The sequence below is a fragment of the Heloderma suspectum genome, chromosome 2 (assembly GCF_057233095.1).
Source record: "Heloderma suspectum isolate Gila_16-S chromosome 2, 16-S_ref, whole genome shotgun sequence".
Classification (NCBI taxonomy): domain Eukaryota; kingdom Metazoa; phylum Chordata; class Lepidosauria; order Squamata; family Helodermatidae; genus Heloderma; species Heloderma suspectum.
The window spans coordinates 254,257,706-254,282,194 of NC_139459.1; the positions used below are offsets into that span (position 1 = coordinate 254,257,706).

A 24,489-nucleotide genomic window follows, 5' to 3' on the forward strand; every position below is an offset into this window, starting at 1 on the left:
GGGGTCTTTTTCAGTGTGTATGCATGCGCAATTGTGTGTCTATTTTGCCAGGGGGCAGTGGTTGTGCAGTTCTGGAGAGTTGGGGGGGGAGGGGTGATTGGGATGTGTGTTGAATTGCTAAAACACACACACACACATGTGATGCAGACATCGAGAATCTCTACAAACCAACTGCATATATGTTAGTGCTTTTAGGGGAATTTTATGAAGTGGGGACAAATTCCCCCTGAAAACTGAGTCAATCTTTGGGGGGGGTGTCTAAAACTGTTGGGGTGAGCTCTTACATTAAAAGAGGTGCCAGGAAAAAAATTTCTTTTTTTTAACCTTAAAAACAAACAAACAACCCTGGCATTCTGGCCCAGGAATGCAGCCACATGGCAGCAGCAAGGTTGTTTAACAAAAAAAGAAAAATCCTTGACCACCTCAAATAGGTACGATGAGGGCCCCTCCACAAAAGGTCTTAGAATTTCATCCCCCCACCTGGAAGTCAACAAATCTCTCTCTCTCTCTCTCTCTCACACACACACACACACACACACACTGGGGTGAGCGGGGGCACGGGATGACGAATTTCCTACAAAACTGGGGGGTGGATATTCAGCCCACTGTTAGTTTAAATTTTAGCAACACAGCTGCAATGCTAATGGCATGTACAGGCCAGACATAGAAGCAACAAAAAATAATATAAATCTTATCTTCTAATAGAGCACTGTGGACTTTATTCCCACCCACCCTTCGCTGTGCAAGAATGGAAATAAAAGTACAGATAAAATCAGTGATGTTCAAGCCAGTGAAGCTGCTTTTGATGAAAGCAAGAAAGTCACTAGTCTCGTTTTTATATTTTTATTTTGGAAGAAATAAAGAACAGATCTTTTTGTTCAGAAGCTTAAACACACAGTTTCAGAATGTAAAGGGCTTGAATATCAGTAGGCTTGGAAACTGATGAAATTTCTGGAGTGGCTTTCTACTAAAGAACAGAACTGAGGCAGAGTAGCACCTCCTAAGAATGTGAGAGTTGTGAACTGAAGACGTCTGGCCCCACATTTCACCTCAGCTTTGGGCACATCCATGTTGGAATGGGGAAGGTGAAGTATAAGAGCTCAGATGATTGATATTTGGATGGACAGACAGACAGACGGACGGACGGATGGATGGACGGACAGACAGATATAAGGAGTTAATATTTACCTAACTCACAGGGTTGTTGTAATGTGGGGGGGGGCTTTTCTCCCCCCCCAGGCCAAATTCCTTTGGGGGGAAATGGTGAGGGGCTGCATGCCAGCAGTGGGCAGGGTGGTCCTGCCAAAAGTGGGCAGAACCACCCCATTTCTCCATCTGTCGCATCCTTCACTCTCTTTCCCCTTCTCTTTCACACATCCACACCCCACTCACACACATCCACGATCCATTCATACACCCCTCACTCATATACACCTCTCCCCCTCCCTGCACTGCTCAGCTGTCTCCCAATAATCAAGTGAGCAGTAGGGGGGTGGGGTGGGGGATTGCAGAGAGGGGAGGTTAAACCTAACAGCTAAGCGTTCACTCTCCTTCCCCTCCAGCTGCCTTCAAACAAGCCCATCTACCTCTAACTCGTGAATAGAATTACGCTTTGCGTATAGACCTCAGCTGGTGCTAAGGTCATGGCTTTTTATTCACTTTGATTTATTCTTCACTCAGAGACTGCTATCGATAAACACAACAAGATATCAAATCCCACAGAAGCATTCAAAGCAGACACAGCACCTGAGTGTGCAACAGAGCTTGGCACACACTTTATGCCATTTGTATTTGTCACTTCTAATAATGTTCATCCTCTATCTGCTTTTCTTCCCCCTGCCCTTTCTTTTTATGGTTTAGCAGACCTCAACAGTTTAGATTACGGCATGCACTTGCCAATTAGGATCTATGGGGTTTAGCTTGAATGCTGTCAAGCCATCATGTCAACTACAGAAGAGGTTAATAAAGCTACCCCAGTTTCTATCTTACCTCACAGGGAGGGCGGGAAAGAAAGTGGGAGGGGTGGCCATCACCCCCGTTTGTAATATTCAGACACAGTTCTCAGTGACATGGGACCACCCCACAAGGAAGCCGGTGCCATTCTGCTCAAATGTGGAAGTACTGAAAGCTCCACTGGTGGTCCTGTTCAAATTTAGACCACTGTCTCACAGTTTATGAGAAAATAGAAGGCACCGCAGTACACCTGCCCTATCATTAATGCCTACTCAGAAACTCACTCACAATTGGTTTTAAATGGTTAAGAGATTTCACAACAGCTAGTCACAGAGCACCTGCTTTACATGCAGGAGGTTCATCTCCAGGTAGATATGGAAAAAAACAGCTGCCTATGGAGAGCTGCTGCCAGTCAGTGCCAACAGTACTGGGGTAGCTGGACTCGCAGTCTGACTCAGTATAAAGCAGCTTCCTGCGTTCCAGCGGCAAAAGGACCTTCTCAGCTATGTCTCCTATGCTGCAAAATAGTTTACAGAATGACAGTGAGAAGTGTAATTTAAAGCCACAGAAGTGCTATGAAAAAGCCATAGCTCAGTGTTAGAGCGCATGCTTTGGAAGCAAAAGGCCCCAGGTTCAATCCCTGGCATCTCCAAATACTTAAAGCGACAAGTAAGGCCAGTGGTTTGGCAGTGGTAAGTGCTGCCAGGGGTGGCTGTTGCCTTCCAAATGATAAATTTAGGAGAGCCAGTGTGGTGCAGTGGTTAGAATGCTGGACTGGGGAGACCCGGGTTCAAATCCCCACTTGGCCACAGGATTCATTGGGTGATTTTGGGCGGGTCACTAACTCTCAGCCTAACCTACCTCATATGGGTTGCTGTGAGGATAAAATGGAGAGGTGAATCATGTATGCTGCCTTGGATTCATTGGAGGAATAGGTGGAATATAAATGTAACAAATTATTACTTACTGGCTCCACAAACTCAAACATCTTCCTCTCCTGGACTTCTTGTACTTTGAAGACATACTCAAGGGAGACTTCATAGAAGTGCTGTCGAACCAGGTCCACCTGGCTGTCTGCCTGTCAGTCACCATGTGGATCATAAAGATAGAGAGCAGCTATTAACTGTGAACATTTGGCATCAAGTTTGCACAAAGGCTGTTGTACAGTAGCTTTTCACAAAAGCATATTTAGTTCCAGAACACAAGAGAAGAAATGACTAAATACTCTATCAAGTTTAAGATCACCTCCCTCACCCAATAATTAATGGCGTACAAACACACAAAGTTGGCAAGCATCCATGACAGGATACAGCAGTGTTCTGGGAAACCCTGAGATTCCTTCAAAGCTCACCAGGGGTAGATAAATTGATGAAGAAAGGAGTCCTGGAGAAAGAAAGTTTGAAATCCACTAGGCTAGCATAAGCAACATACTTTCCTATTCTCCTTCTTAATTCCTTTAATTTATACATGAATAGTATCACAACACTTCAGAAGTACTTCTGTTACAAGGCCCACTGAATCTGCAAATGCTACCATACTGGATCTTCCTTAGCTCAAGAAAGGTGAGGGGTGGGCTAAATGAGACTAAGAACAATCAAAATAGGGAGCATGGGAAACAGAATTACCCTAATGCTCAGACAACTGAACCAGAGCATCTGTACAACATGGAGACCACTGGGTAAAGTTGACAAACTGAAGGGAATAGCAAATGAATTTATAATCCAGCACAAAATAATGAAGGCTAATCATTCAGCTCTTAAATATTGATTAAATATTGTAAAATGCCTCAAATTTAAAGGCTGTTTTTAATTTTTATTCTTCACAAACAACAGTGGACCAAGAAGCAGAATGAGATTTCAATTGGAGGGAAGCAGGTGAAACATTAGGATTATTCTCTTGACTAATGGCAGGTGAGAGAGCCATGGAGAGAGTGGACTAGAGAAATTTGTAGGGTTGTACTTTTGCTTGGAAAGTTGGCTGATTATAATCTACTGAGCACCATTAAGGAACAAGAAATCCTGCCACAGCATGACATCAAGACATAAACCAATATTATAATTCTTAGTGCTTACAAATATTCATTTCTCACAAGCTGTTAGCAGTTTTTCTTCTTCAATAGGAAGGTTTTTAAATTAAGTTTTCAAGATCATCTTTTTTATCCTTGCCTTCCTCCAAGGAACTCCTGCTTACTATCCCTTTCATTTTCACAACCACCCTATGAGGCAGGTAAGGTCAAGGACCAAAGATCACCTGGAATACTTCACGCCTGTGGGGGGCATTGAACCAGGGCCTCCTCGTCCTCAGTTTAACCAACAATCTAGCCCAGTCTTTCCCAACCTGGTTCCCTCCAGATGTTTTGGGCTACAAGTCCCATCATTCCTGATCACTGGCCATGCTGCCTGTGGCTGATGAGAGTTGTACTCCAAAACATCTGGAGGGCACTACACTTGGGAAGGCTGCTCTAGCCACTAAATCACACCGGCTCTCACACAAACTGCAGCATGTCCTCAGGAGTCCAGCATACTCTTAGTGGGATACTCTCAGTGAAGTCAGTAAAATGGGATGGCATATTAGTGGCCTTGCTAGCAACTAAATAAATTCCATTCTGCCAGATGTTTGGCCAGTATAAACAAGCTAGTGAAAAACTCAGAGCTTTCAACACATGAGCTATTGTCTTTGACCAAGTCAGACACACCCGTGAATCAGCTGAATGTTATTAATGGAGCACAGCACCCACTCTTCTAAAATTACTGCAAACAACAAACCTCTCTACACTCATCTGTCACTGTTCTGGCATGCTTCCCCTTCTGAAATCCTAGTTCAGTAATCTTCAGGCATTTCAAGCTTGAGAACATGTCGCTTCCTCTTCCCATATGGAAGCTGCATACATTTTAGACACCCCGTTCAATATTTAAACTAAAGTATCATGCAGCCAGAGACGCTACACAGTCAAGGTGCATAACATGTATTATTTTGCATGAAGATGTATTCTTTTTGCAAGAAGAATACTAAAGAATACTAAAAGTAAAAATATCCAGTGATCGATGTCTCTGCCGACAGCCATCAGGCATCCTAAGTGCCAAACACTGTTGTTGTTCAGTCGTTCAGTCGTGTCCGACTCTTCGTGACCCCATGGACCATAGCACTCCAGGCCTTCCTGTCCTGCGCTCTCTCCCGGAGCGTGCTCAAGTTCATATTCATACCAAACACTGACTTGTTTGTAAAAACAGAAAGCTCAAACCTCCCCTCTTGTTAAAAGTGTTACAATTCCTTCTTTTCCAAATGGGACCAGAAGCAAAGTTTAATATGAACATGTCCACAAGGTGGCCCCAGTATTCAATTATTACACACCTGGGCTGCTTAAAAAAAAAAAAAAAAGTTTGGCAGGGTGGGGTGGGGAGATAACACACATTCAAGGAGGATAAGGTTATCAATGAATGCAAGTAGCTATACACTATCTCCAGGACCAGAGGCAACATGCCTCTGAATAGCAGTGGCTGGGAAACAACAGCAAGGGAGGGTGCTATTGCCCCCATGTCCTGCTTGTGGGTTTCCCAGAGGCATCTGATTGGCCACGGTGGGAAACAGAATGCTGGACTAGATCCAGGCCTTTGTTCTGATCCAGCAGGGCTCTTCTCATGTTCTCAGAACATTATTTGAATGCAGGCAGATCATTAGCTGGTTAGTTCAGATCAGGAAGTGAAATTCAGCACTCTCCACCTGACTGCCTCATTGCCCTCACTCCCCTTCAGGACTGCCAGGTCCAAAATAGGTGCAGCGACGGTAGAAACAACAGTTAGCAGAATTATTCCCCCTACCCCATCTCACCCCATTTGTTTAAAGTTCTTCACTTTTTCATTTTGGAGGTGACTCTGCCACCTCAATATTAAAAACTTTTACTTAGGGCCAAACTATACGTTACACTGAATGCATTATTGCATTTAATGTGATTGGTTTGGGGGTTTGTTTTTAAAACAGAACATCTGCAGCAGGGGCCACCAATCAGGACAGAGACTGTGGTGGGTGAGGAGGAGGAGTTTAACCCTCCTTCCCCCTCTTGCCATGCTCCAAAGGAAAATCCCCCTCCGCACAACATTTGATATTTGCATCAGGAGGGAAGTTACTTCTGGTGCCGCTAGCAGCTTCCTTCTGGCAGCCAATATTTGCTTACTTACTTATTGTATCTATAGGCCTCCATATAACAGAGTAATCAGGGTGGCTCACAACAAGAAATCATACAATTTAAAAATTAACATCAAAACAATATAAGTATAGTTTCAGAATAAAAATAGGTCACAGAATAAAAGCTAAAATGGTATCAAAGGAGAAACAAAATATTTGCCTGGTGCTGAAATGACGACAAAGTAGGTGCCAAGAGAGCCTCTCTGTGGTGGGCATTCCACAGCTGGGAAGCCACCAGTGAAACCCTTTCTCCCATAGCCACCTGCCACACCTCGCTGGATGAGGGTACTCAGAGGAGGGCTCTGAAAATCTCAGGTCCATGTGGAGAGAGGTGGCCCTTTGGTATCCTGGCCCAAGCCATGAGAGCTCTTAAAGGTCAGAGGGAGCTCCATAAATTGGGACCAGAAACACACTGGGAGCCAGGGAATATGGCAAAGCACTGGCATGATTTGCTCCTATTGCCCTGTCCGTTATCAGGGAGCTTCCAGACAAGGCCTTTATCACGCCATTGCCCTGCCTCATTCACAGAGGCTCCAGATGTCATCTCCTACTTGTAACCCTGCCGCATTTCCCCACAGCTTCTTCTGCCTTCTTTTTTTACCACAGAAAATCCATTAAGGAGAAAGAGATGGAACAGCTACACGATGCCTTCTAAGTGGTAGTGCCAAGAGCCCTACATCTGGAAGCACCCTCCACCTCACTGCCATATTCTAAACCAACTGATGTTTCTGGACCATTTTCAAAGGCAGCCCCACTTACAAGGCATTGCAGTAGTCCAAACGGAAGGTTACCAGGGCATGGATAACTGGAGCAACAACAGCTTGGGAGAGGGAAGCTCTGTCACAATCACAGCAGGGAGGGAAAGGGTTAAACTCTTCTTCCCCACACTCCCAGTCCCGATGGGAGGGCAGCTGCCTTGGTTTTCAAAAACCATCTAACCAGTGCCGGCTCCAAGCTTTCGCGGGCCCTAGGCAAGACACCCTGCATGGCCCCCCTCACCCTGCGGCAGGTCTGCCTTCTCACCACCGTTCATGGTCACTACTTGCTCTTGCTCCTCCTCCTCTTTCTCATCACTGCTTGCCTGCCAGGCAGAGAACCAGGGAGCAAGCAGGCAGGGGCATCTCCTGCTCCTCCTTCTCACCACTGCTGCCTGGACCAGAGGGAGGGGCAGGCGAACAAGCAGGTTGCCGTGGTGAAGAAGAGAAGCAAGTCTAGGAGGCTCTTGTCCGCAGAGCTCTGCTGGGCCGTGGGCTCTCGGCAGGTGCCCAACCTGTGTAGTTTGGCCCTTAGAATGAAGCCCCAACTATTTCAAAAGGAATTTATTTCCCAATATGCACCCTTAGAATTGCAGCCTGAGCCCTACAATACATAAGCAGTTAGCAGAATCCGTAGTAATGTGACAAGAAGAAAACAAGAAGCCAAACTCACCTCTTGAAGCTGGGATTCCTTCTTCTTGGAAGACAGGTTTAAGTGCTTTTCTAACACAGCACAATATTTCTCCGTCTCCTTGTCATACTTTTTCTTGGCTTCCTGCCAAAACATGCCACGTACAAGCCATCAAGAACAAATACTCTGCAGTGATTCTGCAGAGCTCCCCTCCCCCACTGTGAAATACCAAAGGGGTGTTGAGCCATCCTTGTGTCAGGGCAAAGTCTATTGTTGCCATGCATTGATTGATTGATTGATTGATATCTAGATTTATATCCTGCCTTGTTGGTGAAACCTCAAGGCGCCTTCCTATATGGAGACCATTTATCAAAGTAAGAAAAAAAATGTGGTGTATCATTTGATGTTTGGCACAAAAAGTTATACTGTCACATGTGCAGTGGTGAGATAGACACTGGATAGACCTTCTGTCCAAGAAGAATGTGGAGCAAACAATGTCTGATAGGCACGAGACCAATGTTGACTAGAATAGGAACAGGCACGTTTGAACACTTTATCTGTACCTAAAAAACTGGTCCAATAGGAGGCAGCAAGGCTGTTACTCTCTATGGCCACTAATACTGCCACATAATAGAAATGTGTCTCAAGTATTACTTACCTAAGTATTACTTATCCTACCCTATAATATAAAGTATAATAAGCTTATTATAAAGCTTAATAAGCCAGGTCTGTTGATTTTTTGCTCTTTTAACATGTGCCAGCCAATTGCTCTACAAAACCACTCTGGGGAGCTGCACACAATTCTCCTCCATAGTAGCTTAGTACCTGCTGACAGACGGCCCATTTTCAAAGACAAATTTAGCCAGTAATTTTTGCTGTTAAAACTAGATTAATTCCACTGCCTTGTACTATTTGACACCAGCTTTGGTGTCACTCCTAGGTGTTGCTGTAGTAGCGAGAAACTCTGCAATAAAGAGTTTACAGGGAGGCTGTCTTTTTTCTTCAGTCTTTCTTCTTATAAACGGAACTGGTAGGAACCCATATATCTTACCAGCAGCAACAAGTTGTTCCAGCAACAAAGCAAGACAAGACAGAGGACAAAAGGTGCAATGCCTCAGAGCAGCTGAGTAAAAACTAGATGTGCACCTCAAATCCCTGAGGTGAAAAAAGGGCTTTCAGGATGTGAGAATCTCCTGAAATTTAACTTTTTCACTGCTGTTTGCAACTACCTGCAACCCTGTTGCTGATCCAAGGCCACTGAGAGGGGAGTGCTGTTCTTTCTTGAGTAATACGAGGCAATCAAATAATGTGATGACATCACGGTGCTAAGCAGGTAACCAGATATGGCCACAGGACAACACTGTTGAGGGCAAATGAAGCCAATGCTTGCCCTCAGTTTCAACTGGTGTGTGAAAGACTGGGAACCTGTCTGGTGCCAAAGCAATCATACTGGGTTTTAGTCCTTCCCTTGGCAATAGGAATGAAGTTGCTCCCCCATGAACATTTTCATGTTCCTTCAAGCCCCCTCAAATCACCAAGGGGACAATTTTCAGGGGCACAGATTGTCATGAAAATTTGTTCCTTTTTCAGCTCAGCTCTAGTAAAAGAGGTTTTCATAATTAGTATAGCATTTCCAAGCTGAACTTTACATATACATCTACCTACCTTAGCAGCACCAATTTGCTCCTTACGGAATTTCTCCAGAGGAGTGATTAGGACTTCACTAGCATTCTCAATCTGGCAAAAGTAAAGAAAAAAATACTCAGCTTCCTCCACTCCAGTACTAAGGTTTGTCGTTCCTATTCGCAGTTACTATAATTCTGTCTGAATATGGCTGTTTCCTTCCTACAAAACCTGTACGACTCAGAATTTTTCAGGCCATATTATTAAGGATCCTTACGCTCAATTATACAAAAATAACCAAGGCTGATGTGTAAATACTTCAAGCTACGACAATTCAACAACATATGCCTTGTTCACATAGCACCCTTTGTAAAATGGAAGGGAAAGTCATGGTATTAAAATAGTTCCAGCAAATAGCTAATTGCTACAATTCAATACAGCTATTAAATATATTGTATTATAAGGCAACCCTTTTCCTCTTTTTGCAGTTTAAAACATGCCTATGAACTTTGAACCACCAGGCAAAAACGATATAGTGAAAGCAGTCACAGGACAGTTAAAGGACATCTTAGATTCTGAAACAATGTGCACACACAATTCTGAGTTTCCAAAGTTAGGGTGCTTATGGAGTAATAATTTTGTAAATCTTGTTGCTTTTCTTTTTCTTGCCATGATCCCTTTGCAGTTCTCACACTGACTCTCTCATCCTAGACTGCATTCAGAGCTTTCTAAGTTTGAAGTATCAGGCATCACAAGCAAGCCGAAGAGGGTCAATTGAAAGCTTTTGTGAAGAGGTTTTGTCAATAAGCTTTGGGACCAAAGTATCTGATAGACTGCCTTCTTCCATCACCTGCTTGTCACCTGAGGCTTTGCTCCATGCCCTGTTACCAGGCGTTTGACACACGACAGGACCTTTTTGGTTACAGATGCCAGCCTGTACAACCTTCCTCCTTGTGAGATCCAGTTGGCCCCCTCTTTAAATAGCTTTTCAGCATTCTATTAAGAACTTTCCTTTTTGCCAAGCTTTTGGAATGAGTAAAGTTCTTCTCCCCTGCTATTGTGAATTTGGTTTTAGCCAGCTCTGGTTTTTAGCTCTTCTGCTTTACTGTGATTTATATTACAATAAAGCAGAAGAGGCAATATGGTTAGAGTCTTGGACTAGGACTCAAGAGATCCAGGTTCTAGTCCCCACTCAGCCATGAAGCTCATTGAGTGACTTTGGGCCAGTCACTGACTCTCAGCTTAATCTACCTCACAGGGCTCTTGTGAGAATAAAATGGAGAGGAGGAGGATCATGTAAGCTGCCTTGGGCTCCTTGAAGGAAAAAAGGCATAAATGTCATACAAATTTCTAAAATTACATTATACTGTGTTTTTATTTTACAATTGTGAACCTCCACACAACCATCTCTGTTGAGTTAATCCATAGATGTTTGGGAACAGTAGCAACAGAAGATGGGTTCTAACTCTAGAAGGGTATTTTGTGTGTAGCAATCATCCTACATTGTGTGTGTGTGTGTGTAGGTGGCAGTGGTGTCTATTGCTAGGTCCAGGAGGTTGTACATTCCTCCTTGAGAGAGGGAGTGGTGCCGGCCTCTTTAAAAGAGGCTATAATCTGGCCACTCCTGAAAAAGCCTAACCTGGACCCAGAGGATGTTAACAATTATAGGCCAGTGGCCAACATCCCCTTCCTGGGCAAGATGCTTGAGCGGGTGGTTGCAGGACAACTCCAGCCACTCTTGAATGAAATGGATTATCTAGATCCATTACACTCAGGCTTCAGGCCTGGTTTTGGAATGGAAACTGCTTTGGTTGCCCTGTGGGATGACCTCTGCTGGGAGAGGGACGGGGGAGCGCGACCCTGTTGACTCTCCTGGACCTCTCAGCAGCTTTCGATACCATCAACCATAGTATCCTTCTGGATAGGTTGTCTGGGTTGGAAGCTGGAGGCACGGCAGTGGTTCCACTCCTACTTGGATGGTTGATTCCAGAAGGTAGTGCTGGGGGATTATTGCTCTGTGCCTTGGTAATTATGCCATGGGGTTCCACAGGGCTCTATTTTATCCCTTATGCTGTTCAACATCTACATGGAACTGCTGGGGAAAGTGGGCTGGAGGTGTGGGCTGAGGCACCATCAATATGTGGATGACACCCAGCTCTACCTCTCTTTTTCATCAAACCCAGGTGAGGCAGTAGTTGTTCTGAATCAGTGCCTGGGCATGGTAATTGATTGAATGAGGGCCAACAAACTGAAATTCAATCCAGACAAGACGGAGGTGCTATTAGTGGATGGTTCATCTGCCCGGCTAGGTGATGTTCAACTTGTTCTGGAGGGGGTTGCATTCCCCCTAAAGGATCAGGTTCGTAGTTTGGGGGTGCTGTTGGACCCAGAACTGTCACTTGAGGCACAGGTGAACTGAGTGGCATGGAGCAGTTTTTATCAGCTTAGGCTGGTATACCAACTATGCCCTTATCTGGACAGAGATAGCCTAGCTACACTTATCCATGCTCTGATACCCTCTCATATGCATTACTGCAATGTGTTATATGTGGGGCTACCTCTGAAAACAGCCTGGAAACTTCAGCTAGACCAAAATAGGGTAGCAAGATTGTTAACAAGGACTGGCCAACGAGATCACATTATGCCTGTGCTTTTCCAGCTGCACTGGCTGCCAATCCATTTCCGAGCCCAATTCAAAGTGCTGGTATTAACATTCAAAGCCCTTAACAGCTTGGGGCCAGGTGATCTGAAGGATCACCTCCTCCCATATGTCCCTGCCTGGACCCTAAGATCATCCTCAGAGGTGCTTCTCCATGAGCACCTGCCAAAGGAAGTGAGGCGGGTGGCTACCAGGAAGAGGGCCTTTTCTGCTGTGGCACCCTGGCTGTGGAATGAGCTCCCTAGAGAGGTTCGCCTGGCACCAACGTTGTACTCCTTCCAGCACCAGATGAAGATCTTTTTATTCTCCCAGTATTTTAGCATTTTACCTTCCTAGTCTTTTAGCTTTGGTGTTTTAAATCTGTATTTTAAATCTCTGCATTGCTGCTAAGTTTTATTCTGGTTGTACTGTTATATTGTGGCTTTAAGCGTTCATATTTTGTATTATTTTATGCTGCACTTCGTGGTTTTAATGTTTTTGAACTGCCCAGAGAGCTTCAGGTATTTGGTGGTATGGAAATAGAATAAACAAAATAAATGAATAAAATTATGGGAAGTATCCGTGAAGATTGAAAATGCGGACACAATCAGTCCATTTGACCCAACTCTGCTGCAATGTCTGCATTTGATGCTATCAGAGAAACTTTAGTCCAACTGAGAGCAAAAATGTATTAACAAGACGGACCACATAGTAAGGTCTTTGTTCTCTAAGTGCGAGACAAACTGGATTCAGTGGCAGGCAGTTCATTATAGTTTTCTGTCCCTGTTGTGCTGCCAAGACTTACTCCCTAGGGATGAATATTGCTATTCTTTTAGGCACAAAAGTTGACAATTCTGGCTGTTGAGCTATACTATGGCCACTGGCCAAAGCAGGCAAGAATGACACAGAAATCATCCACAATCTTCTTCCCATGGCCAGCATATATCCAAGTCTCTATATCATAGAGCTATCTAGATAGATATAGAAATAGATGTAGATGTATAGATATATAGCTATCTATCATATATATCTATATCATACACCATAAGCAAGAGGCAACCCCTCACCTTCTAAACCCAGCATGCATACAGATCCTCAATTGCTTATGTGAAGGAGACTGCTCAAAGCAACGTTTTACATGCCTGCTCTTTTCACCTAGGCTAGGTCTCAGTTCCGCCCCATGATACTCACCCTCCCCTCCTTGCATCGTTATAACCCCCAAAGGTTTATCATCCCTCTTTTCCAAGGTATCATACATAAGGAGGCATGAGCCTCAAAGTCCATACCATGCGCATGCGCTCATCTTCTAGATTTCGAAGAACAGCAGCAAACTCTTGCAGGGATTTTGCTGGGGGTGGGGGGTTGAGAGGGAGGAAGAGAATCACAAGGTTAGCTGCACAGAGAGCTTTGTTCATACTAAGAGCAGGACAACCTTAATTTTTCTCCAAAGAAAGCAACAAATGTGCTATTGTGTGTTTTGTCAAAAAAAAATTAAATACTTTTTTAGACACATGGGGCGGTATCCAATGGGGTACAACTGCTAACGGAAATTACATTGTGCTAGCGTAAACTACTCTGTTATATTCATCTGTTTTAATTACATGTGGTTTGTTTTAACACTGCCTGTTCCGGAACATTCAGGAATAAATCAGGTTAAAAGTTCAAATGAATAAATACAAAGGGTGCTTCCAGAATCGATACCTCCTAGCGCTGATCAGTTATTGCTCTCCCACAGAAAGCTACAAGTGGAATTGCAACTGACTTTCCACACTATGGGGATAGTGTGCTGTTTCTGTGTGTTCATCTGACTATGTTCTGTTCACACTAGTACCCTCATTGCTACCCTTCCATCATTTTTAAGGGTGTGGTTTTGGCTTATTTGGCAGCTGAACCTTTCACAGCTCAGCATAAATTCACCATGCCCTTTTCACAGGATGCCATTTTTATCACCAGTTATTATCACCTGTGTTTAATTGTGTAATTGATCTTTTAAGTAGTGCTAAAGATTTTTCCAGCTATGTTATTAAATTAAATAATAGCAAAATTAAATAATAGCACCTTAAATAAAGGTGTTGTAATGCTATACCACAGATATAGGTGTTTTTAAAGTAGCAGGAAAATGCCTTTCCAGTCATTGCCATTTTAGCAAGGTGGTTATTGGTGGTGACTAGAAAGCTGTATTTTTGTATTTTAAAATTAAAATTATAATGGGATAGCACTATATTTTCTTTAAAGTCGCATTATAGGGGTATAGTACTAAAACATTATAATTTTGAAACTTCATTAAAAAAAGACCTTTCTCTTCACTGCCATTAACCACCTTGCCAAAATGGCAGTAAATAGAAAGTTGGGTTTTTTTCATCACTTCAGTAAATAGAGGGGGAGGCAGGGAGCATTATAGAGGTATAGCACTATAATGCCTTAATTTGTGGTATTTCACTATTTTAATTTTTGATTTAATTATATCCAGAAAAGCATATCAGTAATACTTTAAATATCATTAAAAAACAAAAACAAATGGCTGATGAAATGGCGGCCACCACAAAGGTTATACTTGAATGTGTCCTCAGCTATGATTGACCCACCTGATCAATAGGTCACTCCCCACATCAAAACCATACCTCTTTAAAAAGACAGAACAGCAACGCTAAGGGGATCTATGCCTGTGGTAACTGCTTTACTCTTCAGTCTTGCTCAAAACATTTGGACTTTCTGTACTAAGAAAAAAGATGGAAACAGCACTGGGAAAACATGGGAAGATTACAAATGGATAGTCATGTGGAAACACCCTCACACACACAAAATAAAATGTGAGTGAACAAGCCTTGGCAATTCCACAATGGGCCAGTTTGCACAACACAACAGCCCATCATGGGTCAATTTACCCACGAGGAGTTGTGGCACATGATGGCCACCATTAGATTCAGTCCTGCTGCTTTTACTGCCTCGGAGTCTCCTTTGCTATTGGAAACACTTATTGAAGCTGATCAGGTATAGTGACCCAATATTCGTGTTTATAAATACTTATTATCAGTGAATAACTATGATACATGGAGTCTACAGCAGGATTGGAACAGGGAATTGGAATGTCCTATTTTGTCAAATCAATGCACTGCCGTTTTGGTGTCTACATCTGATATCTCTATGGACCTCCAGTTACATCTTGTTCTGCAAAAACTTTTGTTTTGGGTCTACTGAACGCCACAACGTCTCTTTAACAAAGATTTGTCAAACTCAGCTAATTGTTGGAGGTGTAATGCAGTTAATGCTTCTTTTATTCGTATGTTTTGGAGATGCCCAATACTTGCCTCCTTTTGGGAGGAAGTTATCATACAGATAAACTTTGTATTGGAAAGCTCTTTGATATTTACTGATGTACATGTTCTCTTAAACTATTTCCCTGCTTTTTGGAATGTAACACACAATCAGCGTAAATTGATCTTTCATACCCTCTTGGCTGCTAAGAGACTCATACTACAATACTGGAAAGATAAAAGCTCACCACCTATAACGCAGTGGATTGAAGACTTAACAACACTAGCAACATTTGAAAGAGTGGTATATAGGCATCACTTGCGAATGGATTTATATTTGGATACCTGGTCTGCTTTTACTGAAATTTGTGTGTAATCTATTCTTTTTCCCTCTAGAATGTTGTAATATTTGAAACTGAGGATTTTAGAGTATGTTGTTATATTTTCAAATTTTAGGTTTTGTTATGTTTTTGTTTGTTTTGTTGAAACTCACAATAAAAATTTGATTTAAAAATTAATTTACAAGCCAGTGGTTATTTGAGGATTAAACAACCCTTGCATAAGCCTAAAACAGACCATATTCTGAATATTTATAGTTGTGGACAGCACACACTGTGGTGCTCCAAGGGTTAATTAACCCACTGTGGGCTGCTGTGTCATCTGAACAAGGTCAATAAGTGCATTGTTTGGAAGCAGCCAAGGTTGCTAGCCCTACTATCTAGTTCTTTCTGAAACCATACTGACCTAGTGGCCAGCAGCTAATTCTGGTTCAGGCCACAGGCATACATTAGTCAGCTCTAAGTTTTCTTTGTTTTGTTTGATGAGTATTCAACTGCCAACACTTATGGCATAACATTACAGCCTGCACTTTCAGATATGGAACCCATCGCCCTAAAAAGCCTAACTAAAAACAAGTATGTTCAGTCCTAATCCATCTCTTTGGACAACTAAATCCTTCTGTTGTCCCTTTGAAAAAGCTGAGTCTGATGTAGGTGGCATTTTCTGTATTGCACATGTGGATTCTTCCTGCTTAAGCAGCTGAATTTGCTAATGTATCAAGTGCTCCACAGGCTACTAAAGCCTACCCACTTACCTATACATATTTCATCATCTGTTTCTGCATCGCCTATACATCGAAATTTGAAATCATTCAAGGAATCTGCAAACTTCCGTTTTGCTGAAGACAAATCTGCCAAAAAAGTAGGGGAGGGGGGAATTGTGCAATGAGACAATGAGCCACAAAGAATTAGAATACAATTTCCTGCTAGCTTTAAAGTAAATTCCTTCATCTCAGTCATGTTCGGCTTGAAAGTGCACAGGGCATCTTTCCACCTAAAGAAAACATGCATAAAAGCCATATGGAGGGGAATGATGCTGGTGCATTAATAAACTGCAAAGAGCAATTTTCATAGTCTAGGAAGAGAGCATTGTGCCTTGGAAAGAAAAACTGAAAGACTTGCTCCATTATCAGCACATCTACATTCTGCTGACTTTAAATCACAACTGAAGACTTTATCGCCTTACCTATAAAATATGTTACTTTGTGTCTGCTACTTTAGTGTGGCTGTGTATTCAAATACAGGCTGTGTTTGGATGTAACAATAAGCCAGATCTGCTGAAAATTCCAGTTTATACTTCCACCATGCTCATGCATGCTACCCAATTGCTCCACCTGGCTCCTCCTGCCAGCAGGAGAGGCTAAACTAACCAAGAAACTAATGTGGATGCAAAAGTTTCCCATTACATCTGCACATGGACTCCTGATTTGTCAGTTCCCTAACAAATCAGAGTCTAAAGCCAGGATTTGAAATTGGTTTCCCATTCCTGGTTTGTTAGGGGAGCAACAACCCAGAGTCTGGGTTCAGATGTAACAAGACGCTTTTGCTTCCTCATTGGTTTCTGGATAGTTAGCCTCTCCCTCTGGTGGAAACAGCAAGTCAGGGAAAATTCTCAACCATTCTGGTTTATCCTTGTGGCCAAATGTGACAACTCTGTACCTTCAAAACTAAGAATTCCTCTATGATTAGTAATAAACAGCCTAATTTATATTTTATGTTTGCCACCTGCTTTATTGGAATGGAAATATGACTGACAAGATAATAATATACAAGTTGTTCAAAGGTTGTATGTGTTTCTGTTAGCAAAGAGTGCTGTCTAAAAAACCCCCCTAATATTAGGCTTTGTTAAAGTCTAAGGTTACGTTCGATGCATATGGGAGTAAGTCCCTCCAAACTCAGTGGAATCACTTCCATGTGATTAATTCATTATTAGATTCTTACTAGTAACTAATAATTAGTCATTCAGTTATTAAATGGTAGGTCTGCAAGCAAGGCCTTGCTAATTTTATCTTTGTTAAGCACCTAGACATTTTAGGCATTTAATAAACATTATTTATCATTTATAAAGCAATACTTTTAACATATGATGCTACTTGAAATTGATAACAACACACTAGGAGGGAATTCTTGCTTTAATCCAAGATATTCTTGCTCAGGTATAAATATTGAAACAGGATTTGAAAATGTTCTGCAAAAACAGTAAGAATGTTTACTCTAGCTGCATAGGATTCAATAGTCTCTCTCTCTCTCTCTCTCTCTCTCTCTCACACACACACACACACACACACACACCAAAATTACCTTGCTCCAAATCAAGGAACACAGTATGCTAATGCCCTCCCCATTGCTGCTAGCAACATAATATGCTATCTTCTGCATAGTACAAACTCACATTCTCAACAACAGGCCCCACCTGATACAAACCAGACCAAACATTAGACACAGGAAACTGCCTTGTACCAAGTCAGACCCTGGGTCCATCTAGCCCAGTATTGTAGACACTGACTGGCAAGCAGCTGTCCGCAGTTTCAGGCAGGATTCTTTCCCAGCCCTACCTGGAGATGCTGGGGATTGAACCCGGGACCTTCTGCATGCAAAGCAGGGGCTCAACCACTGAGACACAGTCCCTCCCATCAAGTAAGCACCATCAAAAAAAACAAGTACATTTAAATTAAGTCAGGGTGAATACACATCCATTTCATTTTAAAGCAAACTCAGTCTTTCAACTAGATTGAACTGGCTGCTGTCCTATATGGGAGTATTAAGGAGCATTAGGAAAAATATCAAAGTTAAAACATTATAAATTGACACATTGGCCTTGGTGATTTTGCTGCCACGGACTAACACAGCTATCCCTCTGGAAATGCTTGGGTCACAATTACAAACTTTTTCATATCCATAGGGCACAACAGCTGTAACATTTGGTTACCTTAAAAAAGTTTTAACTTGTGATAGGTGCTTTTATGTGGAAGGACACAAAACCAAAGTTGTCTCCATAAAGAAGGGGAGTATTGGGGGGAGTGGGGAGCCAGGGAGGAAAATTAGAATTCCTGGAGAAGGCTATCAATGGCTACTAGGTTTGATGGCTATGTGCTGCCTCCAGTACCAGAGGCAGGATGCCTACGTACACCAGTTGCTAGAGAACATGGGCGGGAGGGCGCTGTTGCGCTCATGTCCAGCCTGTGGGTTCCCAGTCAACAGCTGGTTGGCCACTGTGTGAACAGAATGCTGGACTAGATGGACCCTTGGTCTGATCCAGCAGGGCTCTTCTTATGTTCTTAAAGTAACATAAAAGAAGCAGCATTGGGTTAAACAGGGCAGACCAGGTTGCTGTTATTTCCTTTATACTGTTACGGTGTTCTTTTCAACAAAGGAAGTCGAATAGTTCACACGTTCTACATGACCCCAGTTTGAAAAGGACAAGAATGCTCCTTTGATATTAGTATCAAAAATGTCACACAGTTCTCAGAAAGGCTTCTTGGAAAGGCAGCTTCACCTATGGCAGAGGACAGATAACTCCAGCCTTCATTCTCGCTATTATCCGCACCTACCCTGATTCCTTAATATATACCACTAAAATGCTGGTCTAAAGCCATTTACCTTCTATGTGTAGAAATTATCTACACGATGTTCACCATCCAGACTATGCTTCCTGATTGAACAATATGTGGTCAGCACATGCCCATTTTCACCTCTGAAAAATACTAGCAAAGGGCCCATCATTACAGCAGACCATGATTATTGCCGACCAGCAGCCTCTGGGTGGCCCTGTACTTCCTCTTGCTCCCTTCTATATTTTCTGTGTTTTTCACTCTACTCACTATTGGGCAGATCGGCTTTGGCGTCACAGTGGGCCAGCGTTAGCAGGTGTCAGGTTGGCTCTGGCTGCCACTGGCTAAGCTGCTATGAGATTGTCATGGAAGAGTTGTCTCCTGTTGGCCCTACAAACCTAGGCTGGATCTACACTTACCGCCTTTTCTCACTTCCAATTCAGTTTCACCGCCCACCTTTCACACTACGCAGTACCCGCCTCGTATTGGACCCGGAGTTTCTGAGGTCCGCGCCCCCGCTTTCAATACCCTGTTATCCCAGGATTTCCCCCTAATGTGCTCTGATTTTCCGCCTTCGCAAACGTATATGGTCATTGTCCCCTCCCATGCACGCCCATATACGGCAGTGTTTGTATTTCCCTGCTGGCCAATCAGAGCGCACCACTCCCCCAGGTTGTGTTCCGACCATCAATCGCGTCTCTCCCTGAGCACTCAGCATCCGTGAGCAAACAGGTAGCCTCCCTGCGCCCTTGCCCTCAGCTTTTATTTTTTAAACCAGGAGAACTTTTTCAACGTTTCTTTGAAGATTCAAAGAATCGTAGTTTGGGGCTAGGCGGTATCGGTGCAGCCTCCCCATCTCGCTGGATCATGTAGTGGATGCCTAAAAACTGCCCCCCGCACCTTTCATCCACGCATTGCATTCTGCCCTGTGTATTCCCCCCCCACTCTGCTCTTCCACCCATGGCGCCATCGCTCGGAACCCACCGTGCCCCCCCTCGTCTGGACACCACTCTCTTCCTCACCACCTCCCCCACCAGATGTATATCACGGCGCCTTGAGCTGCTCCCTCTGCGGCAGTGCAGGTAAATTTTTCTTGGGGAGACTTCTGTACTGCTCTCGTCGCCGCGAATGCCATCCCTTCTCCAAGAACTCCCCCATGTACTGAATGAGGTGGCCACATCCCCCCCTCAACACCTTCCCCAGAGTTTTCAGAGTGTTATTCCTCTCAACACGAGGGATGTGTTTCCCCCTCCCCTCCCCGAGACTATTGAGGCACGTCCGTTGTTGTGAAAACAACGCAGCTTGAGACTGCTGGACTGGCATTACAGGGATTGTGCGCTGGATGGCTGATGGGCCTTCGGGGGACACGTGACGTGTATGGACACACGGTCCCGTGGGATGGCATTTGCCCTGGAGCGTGAGTCAGGGCGGCTTCCCCCGCTTCTCTTCCCTCAGAAAAGGCTGCAAAGCCCACCCTCTCCTCTGTCATTTTTTCCCTGCTTCAGCGCTGTGCTCTGTCTCAATTTCGCGGGCAGACATGACAGCATCCAGCCGGTTACGTGGTGGGGCGGCCCCTGCACAGAAGGTGCTCCAAATCAGGGCCATGACATGCGGCTACCCTCTGATGCCCACCATGGACTGTGACGGCTAGGTAGGCCAGCCCCCGCCCTGATATTTACTTCCGTGTGTTCCTTTCTTAGGCTTTTATGGTGCAGGCCGCTGGGTGACCATCGATGCAGGGAGATCCCACTGCCGCCGCTGGAAATCCCGACCATTGCAGTTCTCGGAAAGATCTACTGCATTGGGGCCCCCTTCTTTCCACCATCTGTGTCAACAGAGGATGGCGTCCACTAGCAAGGGAAGAGGGGTGTCGTGGAGGCGCGCAGAGATAGTGGACTTGCTGGGCATTTGTGGGGAGCAGAAGATCCAGGAGCAGCTTCATAGCAGCCACAGGAACCACAACTTCTTCGAGATCTCCAGGCAGATGACTGAGAGGGGCCACACTCGTAGCGCCATTGAGTGCAGGGCGAAGACAAGTCCATGCACCAGGAGTACAGGAGGGTGGTTAACCATAACTCCAGGTCAGGGAACAACTTGGGCACCTGTCTGTATTATGCAGAGCTCCACAGCATTCTCCGGGGAGATGCCACCATTTGCCCCAAGCGCGTGGTTGGAAGTCTGCAGATTGCCTGCAGCGCCGCGCACGCAGAGACCCCGGAGACAGACCCCCTGGAAGGGGAAACGTTGGAGACGCCAGAGGGATCACATCACAGGAGGAGGAGGATCGCCTTCCCTTGGAGGCATGTGACATGGGTAGGTGCTGTGGCCCAGGTTGGTGTCTGGGGGTGGTGTGCGTGGAGCATTGGCTGTCCTCCAGGGGCACAGCTACATACTCCGCTCCGCATGGTCCTGGTGTAGCCCCATGCATGTAGCCCCACCACCTACAACCACAGGCTGCCCCATCAGCCAACAGAGCCCGGGCCCACCCGCATACTTGACATTACTCCCTTGGGGAGATGTCGGGAAGCATGTGTGGAGCAGTCCAGGAACAAGAACAAGAGCAGTCCAGGAACAAGGAGGATGGGGGTCTCAGGTTCCTTAAAAAAGGACATGCCCAAGGACACAGCAGCCAACCGGAGACACACTTTTCACAGGTCTTCTCAGCCAGGAGCAGGAAGAAGGACCCTCCCAGGAAGAGTTCGCCGGGCAACCTCAGGGGAGCGGTGAGTTGGGGGGTGCACCAAAGCCTTTCCGCACACCAGCCAGTCAGTGTGGGGAGATGGGGGTGTCCACGCTTCGCTGCCCTAGCGCCTCGAGCAGTTCTTGCAGAGTTATCAGGGGGCCCGCCCACCGTGGCAAACGGAGCTACGTCAAAGCACCTCGCCGCATGCTGTGCCTAGCCAGCTTGGGTACCTTGATGGGCTGCTCCCAAACTTGCTTTAATGACTGCTTCAGGTTGCTCTGGTGTCCCCATCTTTCATGTGTCCAGAAAAAGCTAACAGGGGATCAATGCGGTGAGGTGACGCAGGCGCGGTGAGGTTCCCAGCGAACGGCTCAGGAAGGACACAGGGGAGGGGAGGGGAGTTGATGGGAGGGTGAGTGGTTTATCGGTGGAGGCGGGAGGAGTTGCCACTCCTCCAATCAGGGCGGCCCTGCTTTGGAGCTGGGGAACTGAGAGGCGCCGGAGTGTGAACCAAGCTCCCGCGTTCAAGGAGGAAGTGGAGCGGAGAAAATGGGTGAGTGAGGATAATCACGTAAAAATGCGAAAGCATTTAACTCAATGGGACACCAAATTCAGTGTGGTGGCGGGCGCATTGTAGATCGGCCCCTAGTGTTAGGGTTGAGCCCAGGCCCCTTGAGATTTCTGAGGACTCCGATTCTGCATCAGAGCTGAAACAACTAGATCAGAAACAGGGGAAGAACCTCCCCCAGAGCCCCCAGGCGTTGGGAGAGAAACTTCCCAAGGCCTTGATAAACAGATGGCCCTGGCCGAGTTGCCACCTCCTCCCTCCACTGTCGGAACCCAAGTTTCTGAGGAGGAGGAGGAGGAGGAGGAGGAAGAGGGGTGTGACTTGAGAGACTCCAGAGCACATTGCAAGTCAAAGAAGGCAGAGTTAGGGACAGGGCTAAGACTCTCTGCCAGGATAGCCACTCTTAGCAGCCAACGTAGAAGGGAACCGCCCTAAGGGAGGGGCATCATCATTTGGCAGGCACGACCATTGGTATCCACAGGTGAACTGTCAACAGCTTTGCTACTTTGTGGACTGTCTTCCCTAATAGAAACCTTAGAATAGTCGCTTAGAGCCTGGGGCAGCTTGAGAGCTTCCTTGAATCTGCATTGTGGAAAGGCTTTCCTTTAGCATAATAAAGCTGTAATAGCTTGAACTACAAGCCTCTGTTTTGTTGATTGAGAAGGGGGAGCACAATCAAACAGGACACCTAGCACCTTTTAGGTTCACAGAAGACCCTGAAAGCTGAATACTAAAACCTGCGACCATCTTATGTGAAATTAAGCCACTTTACAGACACAAAATGTATTGAGCAGCCTTGAAATCTCTCGCCTCAAAGGGTAAGGCAAGACATACAAATGCTTACGAGAGAGGATAGGCAGACAGCACTGTCACTTCCAGTTCTACAGGAAACAGCAAAGCAGTATGACAACCCTTGAAAGTGAAAAGTGTGGGCTTGCGATAATAAGAGATAGAGGCCAGTGGAAACAACTTTTTTTAAAAAATCCCTTCAAAGGACTGACTTAAAATCATTCCCCAAATCTCAAACACTGGATCTTCTGTTCCCACCAGATGTTATCCCACAAGCCTGATTTGAGTGGAACAACATAATCCACTTAATAAACCAAGCAGATAATCCTCCAAGCCTCCCAAAAGAGTTTCATTCGCAAGCAAGACCCACTTTCATATTGTGCATGCAGAAAAAAGAACTAAACTCGTTCCGAAATGGAAGGGCTCACAAGGATTCAGAGTAGAGCCTAGCTACTCAGAAGCTATGCCAGCTTTCTGTCATTCTATTAATAATAAGGAAGCAAATGTTAATTACATAAGGAGTCATTTCCTTTTCTCTAAACTGTATGCTGACCTCATGCCACTAGGTTTGTTTGCAGAGCGTTCTGCTACATTTTACTCTTGTGTACACACACCATAAGCTTAGCGATGGTCTGACAATATTATGTGTTGTGGATTCCTAGTCGAGATGGATTTACTACAGCATCATTCAGCCCTGCCAGTTTTGGTAAGGATCCAAGAGCCACATTCCATAAGAGAAAAGAGGATGGAAAAGGACTAGCGTAAAGGCTTGTAATCTGTTGTACTCACAAAGTGGGGCTCAAGAAACTCCTTTAAAGACCATGGACAAGCAAGAGAGGCTCAGCAGAGCTTATATGAATATTATTAAGTCCCTATTCATTGCATCAGTGATGCTATCTAGCCATCTCATCCTCTGCTGTTCCCTTCTCCTTTTGCCTTCAGTCTTTCCCAGCATCAGGGTCTTTTCCAGGGAGTTTTCTCTTCGCATTAGGTGGCCAAAATATTTGAGCTTCAGCTTCAGTATCTGTCCTTCCAAGAAGCACTCAGGGTTGATTTCCTTTAGGATTGACTGACTGGACCTCCTTGCAGTCCAGGGGACTCGTAAGAGTCTTCTCCAGCACCACAGTTCGAAAGCATCAATTCTTCGGCGCTCAGCCTTCCTTATAGTCCAGCTCTCACAGCCATACGTTACTACTGGGAAAACTACAGCTTTGATTAGACGGACCTTTGTCAGCAAGGTGATGTCTCCACTTCTTACTATGCTGTCTAGGTTTGCCATAGCTTTCCTCCCAAGGAGCAAGCGTCTTTTAATTTCATGGCTACAGTCACCGTCTGCAGTGATCTTGGAGCCCAAGAAAATAACATCTGTCACTGCTTCCATTTCTTCCCCTTCTATATGCCAGGAAGTGATGGGGCCAGATGCCATGATCTTCGTTTTTTTTTATGTTGAGTTTCAAACCAGCTTTTGCACTCTCCACTTTCACCCTCAACAAGAGGCTTTTTAGATCCTCTTCGCTTTCTGCC

At 44.8% G+C, this 24,489-nt stretch overlaps 1 protein-coding gene across 6 annotated transcripts in view; it reads right to left on the bottom strand.

Annotated features, from left to right (window-relative positions):
- The window catches only part of ARHGAP26 (Rho GTPase activating protein 26), a 363,812-nt gene that overhangs the window by 255,392 nt on the left and 83,931 nt on the right, over positions 1 to 24,489 (bottom strand). For all 6 annotated transcript variants that reach the window (XR_014788384.1, XM_084838781.1, XM_084838783.1 and 3 more), the window contains exons 2-6: positions 16,130 to 16,225; positions 13,069 to 13,130; positions 9,187 to 9,258; positions 7,564 to 7,665; positions 2,921 to 3,031 (exon numbers count right to left, since the gene is read on the bottom strand). Coding sequence is in view for 5 of the 6 variants with exons in the window: in XM_084838781.1 (XP_084694907.1) it covers positions 2,921 to 3,031; positions 7,564 to 7,665; positions 9,187 to 9,258; positions 13,069 to 13,130; positions 16,130 to 16,225 (443 nt within the window). In the remaining variant the exon portion in view is untranslated. The remainder of the gene's footprint in view (positions 1 to 2,920; positions 3,032 to 7,563; positions 7,666 to 9,186; positions 9,259 to 13,068; positions 13,131 to 16,129; positions 16,226 to 24,489) is intronic.